Below are 17,456 nucleotides of genomic sequence, written 5' to 3' on the forward strand. Positions count from 1 at the left end.
CTCACAAGAAGGGCTAAAGTTGAAAAAAACTGGATCCAAATACTGACAAGTATAGAGAGCAAGTGAAACTCTGACTTGGTGGTGCCTGGAAAGTAAACTGGCACAATCCCACAATCACAGTGGAAAAGCACTGAGGAGAGCCCAGGAAAGCTAACATGCGCATCAGTGACCCACTCCTGGGTATACACCCAACAAAAAGACACAGAGCGCTATATACACATTCCTGCAGCACTGATGACAGCCAAAACCGGGAAACACCCAGATGCCATCAGTTGCAGAACAGACAGATACACAGCAGTTCATTCTTACAGCAGAATAAAGAAAACTGAAATGAACAAACCCTGTATCACAACCAGCATGCATCTCCCAGACCTAACATCCAGCAAAGCAAGACAGAGCACCTGCTGATGACTCCACACGTGCACAACTCACAGTCAACGCTGACCTATGGCCAAAGTGTACCAAAAGAGCAGTCCTTTAGGGAGAGGAGGGAGGTGCCTGGGAGAGGGAGAGAAAGCTCCTGACAGGTCTCCGTGGGGGTGCACTGACTGTGTGACAACGTTATGCTGCACGGCACAATGTGTGCACTTTGCTCTATTACACTGCAAGTGACTTTGTGAGCTTGTTTTTTAAATCCAGCTTTTGATTCCACCTCCCATTATGTTTAGAACTCCTTTTAAATTTGAACACAAATTCAGTCATTTATTGTGGTTTGCGTACTTCCCATTTATGTGGACATTATTTTGGATACTGGTATGAGTCTTATACTTAAGTCAGTTTGAAGATTTTACATAAATTATTTCACATCATATGAAAGGCTAAATTGGTTATTTTCCCATTTGTCAGTCTTCTGTTTACTTGTAAAAAAATAATTTCTAGTATCTTGTTGTACAGATTATGTTGCAAAATAAATTTGCAACATAAACATAAAAGAGATGTGCAATATAAATTTTGCAAATTACGTTGCAAAATAAATTTAGCCTAGCAACAAATACTGTTTCCATAAATATCCATATCTATTATAGTGAAACTTTATTTTATATATATTATATATAGACAGAGAAATCACTGTTCTTTAGTGACAATGATGGCATCATTTTGCTGTTTCTTTCTTACAGATGCAGGAGCTGGGGCTGCTGGGGACAGGGTAGATGAGCTCAAGGCAGGGACAAACAGGTCAGTGATCCTGGGATGATGGCGGTGCCGAGGGTTTACACTGATACCAAGGGGCGTAGTCAATAGCACCACAGAAGACGGGAAAACGTGAACATGTTTATCTGTCCACCCACGGATTAGCCACCACTGTTCATTCTCGAGTGCGCACCCCAAGCCTACATTCCGAGAACCTTCAGGCCACCTCCCAACCCCCAAAGTCCCAGGCTGCACTTGGCAATGAAAAGGTCTTGTGGGATCCTAAGCCCATGCGACAGCAACCACCTATTTTGGTAGCTGATGAACACTGTGACTTTCACCCCCAGTAATCTCACAGTGGAATGAAAATGGAAGAGCAAAGGCAGATCTAGGGGTAAAACTGATGTTCTATTCAGAATTACATGTTATCAATCAGGGGCCATCTCTTCTTTGTAAAATGGTGTTAATTCTAAAAGCTTCTCTCAGTCCAAGGATTCTTACACCAGAAGCAGAAGTCAATTTATATGCCACATTTGACTGATAACTTTCTAATGGAGACAGATGAATTTAAGTAATAAGATTATTAATGACCAAAATTTACACTATTTCTATCTGTTGACTTGAATTTGATAATTCCTTCTACTGTTGAGCTAGGTGAGACTGCCAGTATTTGGACATGCAACAAAGCAGAAAAGGTAATTAGTCTGCCTAACAAGATCACAGATGGGTGAACGATAACATGAGAGATGACTGTGAGTGCTGAGGAGAGAACAGACACGTCAGCTGGACTCCTTACTCACTGCCAGAGGTGTCACCAGTGAAGTCACAACTCGAAAATTATTTCAGAGAAAGACTGCGGACGAGGAGATGCTTAACAAGTACTGACGCAGAACTGAGTGTTCACTGGAAAGAAAAACACAGCTATTTCCACACTCTCTGAGCTACCAAATCAGAGTCACCGTAGTCTTCAGACTAAGACACAGTTGTGGGCCTCACGTAGCCGACAGTGATATGAAAGACAAGGAAAAACGAAGGCACTTCAGTGTAAGTCGTGTGTTCCAGATGCTGGCAAACATTCCTAAACGGTCAAGAAAACACACAGGACGCAGGCATTACGTGAGTTCAGATGGGATGGAGAGCTCTTATACAACTGGTGGCATGTAACTTGGATTTAAGCAGAAAACCAACAGCAAAACAGAGACCACAGAAGAGCTTTCCTATGTATGTAAGTATCTGGAGATGGAAGGAGGCAGGACGAGTCAGACCACACAACTGAAACTGGCTGGCGTCCCATGTCCCCAAGCCTAGCCTAACCATCTGCAGTAAACAGCTGTGAAGTGGCTGAATAATCTTCTCAGAAATCTTACTGAAGGTGGGATAAAGCCTTTTTGCCAACAAAGTACACCTAGAGTAACTCGAGATCATCCAAAGTCGGCAGAAGAACACCGCATCAACAGAACCCACACTATATAAAACTAAAATACTCAATAAATGTTGAAGAGATGAACTCGGGAAGCTGAGGTTATCAAGTTCCCACACCTTGTCCCTCATCTCTGTGCTCCCCCAATCTCTGTGCCTCTATGGCAACTGGTGTCCATCTCCTGGGCTAGTGCCCACAACCCTGTCATGTGACAGTTTGGTTCCAAGCCACTATTGCGCACAAAGGAACACAAGCTGGGTGTGGTTCCTTGTAAGTCAATGTCTACAGTGGATGTGACTGTATGTAAACATATGGCTGCATGTGGCTGTGTGCAACTGTATTTAACTGTCTCTGCACCCCAGCCATGAGGACAGGAGTGTGACTCCATAGCCATCAAAAATCAATGACTGGGGCCTGTGCTGTGCCATAGCAGGTAAAGCCACTGTCAGCAGTGCCAGCATCCCATATGTAAGCCGATTCAAGACCTGGCTGCTCACTTCTTATACAGCTCCCTGTTATGGTCTGGGAAAGCAGCAGAAGACAGACAAAATCCTTGAGCCCATAATGAAGCTCCTGGTTCCTGGCTTTGGATGGGTGCAGCTCCAGCCATTGCGGTCAATTGGGGAGTGAACCAGTGGATGGAAGACCTCTCTCTCTTGCTGCCTCCTCTTCTCTCTGTATAACTCTGACTTTCAAATAAATAAATAAATTGTTAAAAAAAATCAAGGACTGTTCCTTGTATATTTCTCACCAACACTATAAGTAATATATATATATATAATATATATAATATATATTATATATATATTTATATAATATATATATATATATATTTATATATATATAATATATATATAAAAATATATATATAAATATAAAACCCATAAATGGCTCCAAGTTATTCTGATCCATCAAAAATCTAAATCTGGAGGCCGGCACTGTGGCTTAGCGGGTAAAGCTGCCATCTGCAGTGCTGGCAACCCATATGGGTGCCGGTTCAAGACCCGGATGTTCCACTTCTGATCCAGCTCTCTGCTATGGCCTGGGGTAGCAGTAGAAGATGGCCTAAGTCCTTGGTTCCCTGCACCCATGTGGGAAGAACCGGAGGAAACTCCTGGTTCCTGGCTTTGGATTGGTGCAGCTCCTACCATTGTGGCCAATTAGGGAGTGAACCAGTGGATGGAAGACTTCTCTCTCTGCCTCTCCTTCTCTATGTAACGCTGACTTTCAAATAAATAAATAAATCTTTTTAAAAAATATTTAAATCTGCTTGTCCTGGGCACTAGGCCTTGGACACACAATAAAGATGCCACTCTTCACATAAGGCACATTGCCTGGCAAACTTAAAACACAACAAAAGCTCAGCAACCAGCTCGCCAGCTAATTAATAGGATTTCCACTGGGGCACAGATACATGAAGACGTACAGAATCTGAAAACTGATTATCACTTCAAATATCTGATATACACCAAATTAAATCTGCCTTTCATGAGGTAAAACTTACAGATGAAAAGTAAATGAGATTAAAGACTTGCAAACTACTTCTGAGAGAAATCATTTACTAAATTCTTTGCAGATGGAAGAAAAAAGATGTCACTGAATAACAGGTAGATGATGACATTTCATTTATCAACACTACAACAAGTCTCCAAGAAATGACAGTTCCTGGAAGAGAGACAGGAGGCTGAGCCTTCTCTCTTGGACACAGGCTTAGGACCTGCAGAGTCAAGTGCAGGCAAACGGTGAGCTACAACTCCACTTCAGTCTGAAAATCTTAGCTCACCAGTAAATTCTTCAGCACTGGGCCAAGAACCACTCAGTCATGATGAAGCATAACCCCACAGTGAAAGCATCATCAATGTGTTTATCTTTTTTTTTTTTTTTTTTTTTTTTAATTTTTTGACAGGCAGAGTGGACAGTGAGAGAGAGAGACAGAGAGAGAAAGGTCTTCCCTTGCCGTTGGTTCACCCTCCAATGGCCGCCGCGGCCAGCGCGCTGCGGCCGGCACACCGCGCTGATCCAATGGCAGGAGCCAGGAGCCAGGTGCTTTTCCTGGTCTCCCATGGGGTGCAGGGCCCAAGCACCTGGGCCATCCTCCACTGCACTCCCTGGCCACAGCAGAGGGCTGGCCTGGAAGAGGGGCAACCGGGACAGAATCCGGCGCCCCAACCGGGACTAGAACCCGGTGTGCCGGCGCCGCTAGGCGGAGGATTAGCCTAGTGAGCCGCGGCGCCGGCCCAATGTGTTTATCAAATGGGATCTTCGGAGTTAACATTCCAGAACATGACGGAAACTTTGTGGCATTTCGCAGATTCATGACCGTTCTGCACTGGTATATAATAAATACGGTTGTCTGAGACAACACAGGCTGGAAACAGGGACACGTTTGCTATCCCTGCTCAACACTTGCCCAAGCTGGGATTTCATGACTGACAGTGCACACCACCGCCCTTTCATCAAATCTTCATTTTCTGGGAGACAGTGATCAACTTGGCAGCCCACTTACAATCAGTCCCACGTGAGAGCAGTGTGCATTTAATGCAGGCTGTTCCAGGAATGCCCCCTGAATGTTAAACTAAGCCACAATTTCAGCTGAAGCAACTCCACGCGACTGTAGCTTCTCCCACACACCACTGCTGATTGCTCTGTCAGCCAGACAAGTCAGTTTCTGAGTACCTCAGCTTTCAATTTTTAAAATGAGGTTTACATATTCTTCCTTCACATCCCCTAAAGAAACTGGGAATTCAGGGAATGATTTCAGTAAGGCAGATTCACCTGCTGAACATGGGCTCCTTGTAAAGAGGTGATTCCGACCAAGGTCAAGACTGCTCCTGTGCCCCCAGCACACTGTCTATGTGGTTAGGGCAACAGCACAGATGACCACACCCTAGGCTAGATTATCTCAGGGTACTTAGCATGAACTCAACGCCTTCGCCACATTTTTCTGTGCTGCACAGGGTCATGTTTCAGGATTAATTTCAAGCTCATTCATGACACTGATAATGCTGCCAAAATTCTTTTAAAATCCTATTTACTCATTTTATTTTCACTGTATTTTAAAGGCAGAGGAACAGAGACCAGAGAGAGATTTTCCATCTACTGGTTCACTTCCCAAATGCCTCCAAAAGCTAGGGTTGAGCCAGGGGGAAGCCGGGAGCCTAGAACTGAACGTGAATCTCCCGTGTTAAGTAGCAGGGACACAGGTACCTGAGCTATGACTGCTAACCACCAGGGGGTGCATTAGCAGGGAGCTTCAGTCAGAAGTGGAGCCGGGACTCAAACCCAGGCACTCTGATATGAGATATGGGCATCCCAAGCATCCTCTTAACCACTGCATTAAACACCCCCTCCAGGAAATACAACCAGAATTCAGACACGAGATCCACCACTGCCTCAAATTCCCCAACTAGGACTACCAGGATTGCAACAGTGACCTGAAGTACTGAAGGTAGGGACAGCAGGCAGGCAGCACCAGCAAACAGCTCCCACTGTAATTTTTAACTGAAATAGTCTCTCAAGATTGGGAACAGACTGCCCTACTGCCTTTCTATTCTTAAATTCATAAACAAAATAATACCTATCTAACCAGTGTGCACCAGGTTATAAGGGGTCCATCATCCTAAACTACTACAAAATACACACACAATGTTTCATCCAATATAAAGTTACTTATACACACACGTGGGCTCCATTCATGTCTAAGTGGCTTGTTCCTGCCAACAGCCACTAGTCAATGGGCAATGACAAGTTAAAGCAGACTTGAGTGGAAAACACAAAATACATACCGGATTTCAAAGACTTGGTAAGTATAAAAAAAAAATTGAAGTTCCTCTTATTAATGTTTCTATTGCTTCTATATTAAAGTGATAGTCTTTTTTTACTTATTTATTTTCTGATAGGCAGAGTGGACAGAGAGAGAGACAGAGAGAAAGGTCTTCCTTTGCCGTTGGTTCACCCTCCAATGGCCGCCATGGCTGGCGCGCTGTGGCCGACGCATCACGCTGATCCGAAGCCAGGAGCCAGGTGCTTTTCCTGGTCTCCCATGGGGTGCAGGGCCCAAGGACCTGGGCCATCCTCCACTGCACTCCCTGGCCACAGCAGAGAGCTGGCCTGGAAGAGGGGCAACCGGGACAGAATCTGGCGCCCCGACCAGAACTAGAACCCTGTGTGCCAGCGCCACAGGCGGAGGATTAGCCTATTGAGCCGCGGTGCCAGCAAGTGATAATCTTTTGGACACACAGGATCAAATGAACTATACTATTAACATTAATTATACTGGTTTGTATTTTCTTTGAACACTGTTAGTACAGAACATCAAAATAAAAAACCCACTAAGCAAATAATTTTTTCTAATATTAAGACTCAAAAGTTCTGGATCTGCATTCAGAGTAAAAGTGATACAGGTACAGGATTCAGGACAAATATTAAAGACGACAGAACAAGAGAACAGGAAGCAGCCTCTGCTGACCATGACCTGGTGTCAGGAACTCTGAGTGTCCCAGTACAGTCACCCTGCTTTGCAGAAGGGACATCCACATTGGGAAACTATGTCAGCCAAATAAAAGTGCATGTAGAAAGTGTAACAACTATGGTATGATACCACAACTAAACGATCCATATGGTGATCTTTATTATTTTAACTATAAAATTATTATCTGAATTACATAGAGTTTTTATGCATCCTTCAACTGGAGACCAAAGTACCTTCTAAATTTCATATATAACAGTTAATTGAAAGTTATCAAGAATTATTTATTATTTTAATTTTGCTTTCTCTATGTCACCCACAAACTGATCGCTTTGCTAACAATGAAGAGGCAATTTTGGTGCATATGAACACACAGAATCCAACACTGATATCATCTATTAAAATACAGATCTACAGTTTGTGTTAAAGACGGAGCACCTTAGCCCCGACATTACACCGCTTCTGAAATTACATTCCATTCCCCTGATTACTCTGCTAACGATATTATTCAAGGAATGTTTAATTTCCCAACAGCATTCCCCCTTGCCAACCTCTCGCCCTTTATTTCCACAGCCTTTATCTCCTCAGACTCCCCCTGAGCACGCTGTTAATGATGGTACACAGAAGTGAAACTTAAAAAAAAAAAGGCAATATAGCAAATATTGCAAATGGTTTGCAATCCAATGGCAAAATCAGCTTCTAAATCTCTGTATCCATTTTCTTTGCCTCTAAATCTGATGTATTGAAAGTAAATCATTATTTTTATTGAAAAATATTCCCCTAATCTAACAGCCCAATCTTTTACTTCTTTTGTGTTTAGTAAATGATGTGCCCCCCCCCCAACTCCAGCTCTCACTCTCTTAATCTAAGCTGGCTCTCTGACACACTGTACTGCCCCTTCCCATGTCTGAAGATTCCTGCAGTATCTGCATCACTCATTTCTCCTACCTAATTTCTGTTATGTATGAGTTGCTTCCTAGGAATGTATTATCTACTTTTCTAGGTAATGTAAAATTTCAGGTAATAAAATACTGAAATTATGTTAAATTGCGTCTTAGATAGCCTTTGCATTGCTCTTAACTATTCATTGCCTATTATCAAAGTATCCCAGGGTAAGATTGCACTGGTTAGATTCTGACATAGGTTAAAGACTTTTTATCTAAGTGCCAGAATTCACCATCAGTGTAGTGCAACAGTTAGGACCGCAGTGTGGAAGCAGAATGCCATGCCTCAGGTCCACTGTGCTAGCTGTGTGACCTTAGGCAAGTTACTTTTTCCCCCAGTTTCTTCTCTGTAAAATCTAACTGATATGATATCTATCATTTATTTAAAACTCAATTAGGACTCATGAAAAAAAAAAAAATACTTGGAGAACACCCCACACATCAGAAACATTCAGTAAATCAGATCCTAAATAACAGTGCTCAAAATCCCCAAATTAGAACACAAGGTAATTGAAATTCAAGGTAATTCTGCTCTTCCAATCTGCTCAAAATTCTTACAACTCCAAAGCAGACAGGAACCAACAGGAAACTCACAGACACTCACCCTGTAAAGGAAAACCCAGTATCTTTAATTCCTGCAAATGCAGCATTTGATGTGCATGGATGCAGATAAGACCTCAGGGTTCACTATTCATTTCCAAGTGGTCAAATCAGAACTATTTCCCCAACTGCAAAAAATGGCTAGGAAAGGCCACCTATGTAGTCAATTAAAATGTAACAGGTGCGTGCTCCCGAGCATAAAGCCTTGACTCAGACTGATGGTACCGCTTATCCTGAGCAGTAAAACTCATTTTCTCAGTGAATCACGTTTAATGATGCAATGGAACCTAAGTTCCTATGGAAAAAAAAAAAACAAAAAAAAAACAAGGTTTCCAATGAGAATCTTCCAGAATGCATGTAGAATTTTTACACAGGAAACCTGAATAATTAAGTATTTAAATGAATACGTGGCAGAAATATAAATACCACTGTGGCATGAAATCCTTGAGTCTAACTCTTCGGTAGGTGAGCACAGGTTAGGCTCTCTCGTCTCTGTCCCCCCTTGTTACTGCTTAACAAGAAGAGACTAGCTGGGGAAGCCTGAGAGACCACTGGAGCATGCGTGTGCATGCGTGTGCATAAACGCTTGCCCATGGGTCTCTAACTGGGCATTTCCTGCTCCTGCAGCAGAACGAGTGAGGGCAGCCAGCAGTGCTCAGTCTCCAGGCACTCTCACCCCGCTGGGCACGGCTGCTGGCTGGAATGCAACGCTCCCGGAAGACCTTGCTTAGATCCTGAGCTACAACCTCTTTTCAGCTCCATATCCTGGCGAACTGTGGCTAGATTCAGGGCTTGCATCAAGGGAAAACTGCAAGTCCCTTCTGCTTTCCCACTCACCATCGTCCCTGGGCATGTGTACCTTCGGTCCCTTCAGGAACCACCTGGAGTGGCAGCTATGACAAAACGGACTCTTAGGATTTCTGAGCCCTATCATTTAATAGGACCCCCATGGATCCTATGTAAAACAGCAGAAACACAGGGGAAAAGCCCCTAAGGGAAAAGGGAAAAGTGTGTTCCCTCCCTGTGGGTCTTCCACGTCTGCTGGGATGTGCAGAGGAAGACTCTGACTGCAGAGCTCTGAACAACTATTTGGTTTGGCAGTCACCAGGCATCATTCTGGAGCTGTGTTCCGCTGCTGACGAGGTGGGCACCTGTTCTTTGGCGGAGGGAGGGCACAGGGCTCAGGTGTGCTCCCTTGAGAAGTTTGAGGCATGAAGTAATAAGACCCTGCAGATATCCTGAAAGATGCAGAAATCTCAGAATCCCAACGGCCACCAAAGTAGATGTCTGTAGGTGTCACACAGTAGGAAGGTATCAGGTCCCAACTGAATATCCTTACTATATTACTCTACGAAGACCTGTATTTCCATTTCCAGACTGAAGGAAATACACCTGTTCTTAATAACTCATGTAAATACTTCCACAACATTTGGAAAAACAGATGAAACATGCAATCTGAACACTGAAATAAAAGTTTCAAGAACAAGAATAAAAAAAAAAAAAAGAAAATGTCCTACCTCCCATCTCGATCCCAGTCATACACCTCTACTTTGATCGTTCTGTCCATGGGGGAAAAACACATATTAAATTACATATTAAGAATAAAACATTATGAGAAATAAAAAATAAGATATCAGACTTTCTTAGATAAACCAGTATAAGCATGTAGGTTTTACAAAGTAATCTGAAAATGATTTTGCTTATGACTGTAACTGTATCTTAAAGTAGGTTTGCAAAATCTATTTTGATTCTCTACAGGGAGTAAGGTAAGTATATAGAGGACACAGCTCTTCTATGAGGAGCGAGGCACTCAATTCTCCATGGCTGAAGATCTCTGTCTTGCAACAACATTTCTGACACTCAGCATGGGGCAGCATCCCTGTGGGGAGCAACTGGGACTAGACTAAGTTACCGGAATTAAGACTTATTCTATGCATCTGCTCTCCCACAATATGGCGCTGGGAGAGGAGTAAACAACTTCTACACAGCTGCCTCCAGTTCGACCAATAACCTGCAGGAGCTGATCCTGCTCCTGATTGGAGGAGAGCAGCGTACTCGGCGTGTGGGTAGCAGAGTTGGGATTGGTGGAAGAGGACTATAAAGGAGGAGAGAGCAACATGCACCAGGAACATCTAAAGGATGTGCCGCTCCCCCACGGAAGTGGGGAAAGTAGCAGGGGGAACCGCCCTTCCACGGAGGTGGAAGGATCGGCAGCCAACCCGGGAAGGACCAGCAGCAAACCCGGGAAGGGCCGAGCAGACTAAAGAACAGCGCAGGGTCCTGTGTCGTTCCTCCGCGAAGAGGGGGAGCGACACATCCCTCAGAAGTCTTGTCAAAACCTAGAGTACTGGTCTCTAGCTCAGTCAGTCACTGGGGCCTGTGAGTCTGAGTTTCTACCAGGATACCTATACTGAAGTTGCTAAGTGGAAACCACCTGATGAGAATGAATAACGAATTCAAGTGGAATGATGAACCTCAAAGCAACCTTAATTATACACCGATAATCACTCTTTGAATCACTCGTTGATGGCATAACTTCCATTTTTTAAATAGAGAAGTAGCAAGATAACTAAAACAACAATGACACTGGGTGTTAACTTTTCATGGTTGCTTTTCTCTGGGGATGTGTTGGTTTTTATATTGTAACTCTACAAATAATTTCATTTAAAAACAGGAAAAAAAAAAAAAAAAACTTGGACATTAAGAAACGTCCAGGTACAGTGTGGGAAGATGTGTGGGACTACTGCACTGAGCCACCTGTAAAACACCAAAGTCCCCCTGTTCTGCATCTGGGGCTCCTTCACGAAGGGACAAGGCTGAGCAATGTCCTCAAGGATCTGCCGGAGCTGGTGACAGCCCAGCCACACGCCGGCACCTCCTGTGTACCTGCTCCTTCTGCTGCAGACTTGACGCAGTGAAAATACCACAGTGACTTCAGAATAACGAGTACAAACCTAAACTAACAATTTTCTAGCGCTTGGAACATTTTTGTTGTCAGAAAATCCATCAGTTTACCCAAATCTTAATTAGGTAAACTATCCCTTTTCCCCAAATCATTTGGAGCTTTTTAAAAGTTGTTTCAAATTTTTCAAATAAATCATATGCTTTTATAAATAAACATCTACAAAGGTAAATAAACCACTTTGCTGTTGCCTGAAATCTGGCTTAGATGATCAGATCCGCAGTCAACAATCAGCGTCTCAGCCAAGCTGTCCCTTCTCTCACCTGTCGTAGTCTCCGTTGCACAGCGCTCTCACGGAGATCTTGAAGGCCTGCCACACAGGGTTCAGGGTGTTTTTCACAACTTCTGTTTTATGGCAAATTGTAAAACTGTTTAAAAAAAAAAAAAGAGTTTCCCATTATTTTCATACTCCAATTAGTATGTATTGTTTTGTCATCCCTTTCTTTTTGTGCAAAACTTACATTATGAGGCCCTCTGTTGCTGACGCATCATGCAATAAAAGAAGACATAAATTTAAAACGTTGAAGAGAAAGAGAACTTGTGGACAGTTTAAGGGGAAATCTTAGTCAAAGGGAAGGGACAGGGCTTCTTTTTTCTTTGTAGGTTTATTTGTTTATTTGAAAGGCAGAGTTACATGGTGGGGGGGGGAGGAAGGGAGGGAGAGGGAGTGAGAGAGAGATTGAGATTCCATCCACTGGTTCACTCCCCATCAGAAGGTGACTCATTGGGAGTCACATTGTGGTGCAGGAGGCTACACCTCCGCCTATGGTGCTGGCATCCCATAAGGGTGTTGGTTCAAGTCCTGCCTGCTCCTCTTCCAATCTAACTCCCTGCTAATGGTCTACGAAAGCAGTGGAAGATGGCCCAAGTGCCTGGGCCCTTGGACCTGTGTGGGAGACCTGGATGACGGTCCTGGCTCTTGGCTCCTGGCTTCAGACTGGCTCAGCTCCACCCCTTGCGGCCATTTGGGGAGTGAATAGCAGTCTGAAGACCTTTCTCTCTGTCTCTCCCTCTCTATGTCCGTAACTCTACTTCTCAAAGAAATAAATAAAATCTTTTAAAAGAAGGCGACTCATCTTCCCAGGGAGGCATTTCTGAGTCAGGGATTCTTCTGACTCTTGCTAACCATTCTCCTGTGTGAGGCACTGGTGGAGACAGCCAGCAACACCTCACGAGGGCAGTGCTAACAGGACACTGGGGCAGCTCTCCCAACACTCAGGGGTGCTGCTGTAGAAATATGCATGTGTATCACAAGCAGCATTAGGAAGAAAATGTTTTTATTAAATCAGACCCAGCTGGCAAAAATACTTATTCCAAAGGAACATTATTACCTAAACAGGAACGCAGGTGAAGTTGAAAAATGTGAAAAGAAAAATGTAAGAATTTATAATCACATATAATTATGGTTTTTAATTAATGGTCCCAGTAGAAATTTAGTTTTACTTTTTCTCATAAAATGAACCTCAAACAGGACAGCACATTTTTGAAATAACTCCATAATAAAGCTAAAAACAAGGGCTGGAGTTGAGGCACAGCAGGTTAAGCCGCCACCTATGGTGGTGGAATCCCGTATCTGAGTGCCAGTTCAAGTCCACACTGCTCTGCTTCCGGTCCAGCTCCCTGCTGATGTGCCTCAGGAAGACACATAGAAGATGGCCCAAGTGCCTGGGTCCTTGCCAACTATGTGGGAGCCCCAGGAGGAGCTCCAGGCTCCTGGCTTGGCCTTGGCCCAGCCCAGGACACAGTGCACATTTGAGTGTAAACCAGAAAATGAAAGATTTCTCAGTCTTTCCTTCTCGCTGTCACTTTGTTTTTGACATAAATGTCTTCAAAGGCTAAAATATCTACAAATATAGAGATCTACAGTAAATATGGAGCACATGAAAGCATTTTTGCTCCGTGAGTCTATTAAGACACAACAGTATTTGAAGCTGGCTGTGAACTAATGTTTGTATGTACAGATACACAAAGTTTTCTGAAATGAGCTTAATTTTTAGCAAGAGACTTTTAAAATGATTTGATAATACTGGATTTTTAAAAATTTTTAAATTCTTTAAAAATGTTTAGATTTTATTTACTAAGTGTCCGTTTTACTAGTATAATAATGAGTTGATTTTATTTACTAAGTGTCAGTTTTACTAGTGTAATAATTTTTTTAATAAAAATGTCACTAGTACCGTTAAACACATGTAATTTGAATTCCAACAACTGCACAAGTAATCTTGAGAAATAAATAAGACTAATAAGAATAAAAATAGAAATCAGGAAACAATTGGCTCACGTAGGAAGAGGCACCACAACACTGGGACTTGAGATATTTAAACCTTTGTTTAGTTTTTTCCCACCTTTGAAAGGACTGGCAAACATTTTTTTTTTTTTTTATTTTTACAGGGGAAGTTAGTGTTCAGATGCAAATGACAGGATCACATTTTCACCACCAAAACAGAAGGGAAGAATACCATGTTCCATTATTTTACAGGAGCCGCATCAACCAAAATCCCATAATGATCATTCCAAACTGCCCAGTATATCACTTTAAGTGGAAAACCTTCTATTTTTATGTTACAGACTATACAATTGCTTGGTAACAACACACTCTGTAATTTTATTTATACCTAAGTTTAGCAGTAGTGACAGAATTTTTTTCTATACTGTTTCCTTCGTTTTTAACTTTCAAATGACATTTTCTCTTTAGCTAATATTTTATTATGCACAGTTAAGGCAGACAAAAAATAGAAATATAATGCAAGGTGGCACCAACAGCTAATGGTTAGGTTCTTCTTACAAGTCAGAAAAACTTCCACATGTACTTAATCCTGTGGGTAACTGTTGCTATTACTCCATCTGAAATTGGGTGTTACACAGGTCACTAAACCTGCCCTTGGTCCTACAGGTATTCAGAAGCACAATCATGATTTAAACCTAGCACACAGAACCTGAGTCACATTTTTAACCCCAAACTTTCTCATGAACACTGACAGCACAAAGGAAAGACAGAGAACACTTAAATATATTTAAGGGTAGAATCACACCCATGAAATTACTCTCTACAATCCCATGAATATGCATTCAAACCACAAAGAAACCAATCTAACGACCAGTAACAAAGATCTTCAACTTACTACATTATGATCAAACATGTTACTGAATCTTAGGTTCAGATTATCACTGGACGAAAAGAAAAAAACAACTCACATAAAACACAACCCACATAGTCTATTTCCTTCTGTAAGAAGAGCCTATAACAAAACACACTTGTTGCAGCATTTTAGGTTTTTTTCAAAGTGCTTCCATAGTATGAATGCAATTTCATCATTTTATGAGGAGTGGAAATGTTTCTGTAAAACTGAAAATTACTCATTATAACCAAACAAAACATAAAATGCTTATAAAGTCATATATCATAACTCACTAACTAACTCTGTCAAATAAATAAATTTTAAAAAAAATCACATTTTTTGAAATACCTAAATATTTTACTCCATTTATCAGTGTAAAGAAAAAAAAAAAACTTGTATTCAAATATCTGAATAAAAAGCAGACCCACCTGCCATCTTCATTACTTCGATAAAAAACAAGGAAAGGATCAGATTTTCCAAAGAAGTCTTTCTTGTCCAATTTGTTGGCACAGAACTGCATCAGAACGGCATCCTACAAACAAAAATAATTTTAAAAAGCTCAAAACTTGAGCTATAAATAACCAGTAACTGTGGCTCTCACATAGGACTTGACAAGACAACCAGTTTGCCATTTTAACGCGAACAGACAAGTGTGGGAGAGTCCCAGGCAACACAAAATTGTTTTTGAAAGGACTGAGCGAGTTTTCATTCTCGTCTAAAACTATTATTTTTCAAAAACCTTTAACATTTTCCTACTATAAAGAAATAATAATCTTGATGACTCTGGGCCATGGTATTGGAACACAGTATTTACTCAAAGCTACAGTTATTTACATACATAGTTTTAGAACATATGTTTTTTTTTAATTGTTGTTTTTAATATTTGGGAAGTATTTGCTAAGCCCCTGCCACACACTGTTAACGCACCAGATGTTGACATGTATTCGATGATTCGATGGGAACAAGACTCACTCACCACCCATGAGGGCTCTACCACAAGTTCATGAAATATATGTATCATGAGAAAGGTATGCATGGATTTCAAAAATTCTGCACATCAAAATAAACGTATATTTTGAGTACCTTTAATTTTTTTTTAAAAATTAAGAGAAGAGTTCTCAAGTAGTTCAGATACAATTCAAAGAACACAGTGATCCACCCCCTCTTCTGTTTTATAATTTTGTGCTATTTTTAATTTACTTTATAATCATAATGTTTCACTGAATAAAGACATCAACGAATTATTAAAATTCATATACTTTCATTTTAGTTGATGTATTCGACGATTCGATGGGAATAAGACTCACTCACCACCCATGAGGGCTCTACCACAAGTTCATGAAAAAACGGTGACTTGATCAGCATAGCCCGGACTGTTAATGAACAACTTAATACATTATCCCTCTTAGTAGTTTTTTTGTCTGTTCTACTTAATATGACTGGTTTAATTCTGTAATTAATACACAGTTATTCTTAAGTGTTGAAATTTAACTGAAATGTGATCCCTGTTAAACATAAGAGTAGGAATAAGAGAGGGAAGAGATGTACAATTTGGGACATGCTCAAGCTGACTTGCCCCAAATGGTAGTTAGAAACATGCCAGGGGACTCCAATTTAATCCCATCAAGGTGGCATGTACCAATGCCATCTCACCAGTCCAAGTGATCAATTTCAGTTCACAATTGATCATAATGAAAGGACTAAGAGTCAAAGGGAGCACATAAACAAGTCTAGTACCTGCTAATACTAACTGATAGAATAAACAAAGGGGAGAGTGATCCAACATGGGAAGCGAGATACTCAGCAGACTCATAGAATGGTGGATGTCCTAAACAGCACTCTGGCCTCAGAATCAGCCCTAAAGGCATTTGGATCTGGCTGAAAAGCCCTTGAGAGTATTGCAGGCATGGAAAGCCAAGACACTCTGGCAAAAAAAAACAAAACAAAACAAAAACAAACAAACAAACAAACAAACAAACAAAAAAAACCCTAAATGAAAGATCTCTGTGAGTGAGAGCCCAGTGGAAAGAACAGGTCTTCAAAGAACGAGGTACCTTTCTCTGAAGGGAGGAGAGAACCTCCACTTTGACTATGACCTTGTCTGAACAAGTTAAGAGTCGGAGAACTCAAGGGGCTTCCATAGCCTTGGAAACTCATGACTGGTGCATAGGGAGATTACTGATGCCATAAACAGGAGTGTCAATTTGTAAGTCAACAACAGGAGTCACGGTGCACTTACTCCTCATGTAGGATCTCTGTCCTTAATGTGCTGTGCATTGAGATTTAATGCTATAACGAGTACTCAAACAGTATATTTCACTTTGTGTTTCTATGGGGGTGCAAACTGTTGAAATCTTTACTTAATGTCTACTAAACTGATCTTCTGTAAAAAAAAAAAAAAAAATAGAGAGAGAGAAGAAATTATCAATTCCCAACTTGACTCTCACTGGGATTAAACATGACAATAGGTCTGATCTGATTTCATCATCATTTAAAAAATCATCTATTATTTTTCACTTTATGTTTGTGTGGGAGCAAACTGTTGAAATCTTTACTTAATGTATGCTAAACTGATCTTCTGTATATAAAGAGAATCGAAAATGAATCCTCATGTGAATGGAAGGGGAGAGGGAGTGAGAAGGGGGAGGGATGCGGGTGGGAGAGACGATATGGGGGGGAAGCCATTGTAATCCATAAGCCGTACTTTGGAAATTTATATTCATTAAATAAAAGTTAAAAAAAAGAGTAAGTTTATTTTTAGTGCCAAAAAAAATATGTATCATGAGAAAGGTATGCATGGATTTCAAAAATT

At 41.5% G+C, this 17,456-nt stretch overlaps 1 protein-coding gene across 3 annotated transcripts in view; it reads right to left on the reverse strand.

Annotated features, from left to right (window-relative positions):
• CPNE8 (copine 8) overlaps positions 1–17,456 on the reverse strand; it is a 260,377-nt gene that overhangs the window by 98,114 nt on the left and 144,807 nt on the right. For all 3 annotated transcript variants that reach the window (XM_051850927.3, XM_002712675.6, XM_070049629.2), the window contains exons 8-10: positions 15,073–15,176; positions 11,789–11,893; positions 10,081–10,122 (exon numbers count right to left, since the gene is read on the reverse strand). In XM_051850927.3, the coding sequence (XP_051706887.3) occupies positions 10,081–10,122; positions 11,789–11,893; positions 15,073–15,176 (251 nt within the window). The remainder of the gene's footprint in view (positions 1–10,080; positions 10,123–11,788; positions 11,894–15,072; positions 15,177–17,456) is intronic.

This window comes from Oryctolagus cuniculus, chromosome 9 (genome assembly GCF_051225735.1).
Source record: "Oryctolagus cuniculus isolate XC-2025 breed Fujian yellow rabbit chromosome 9, ASM5122573v1, whole genome shotgun sequence".
Taxonomy (NCBI): Eukaryota; Metazoa; Chordata; class Mammalia; order Lagomorpha; family Leporidae; genus Oryctolagus; species Oryctolagus cuniculus.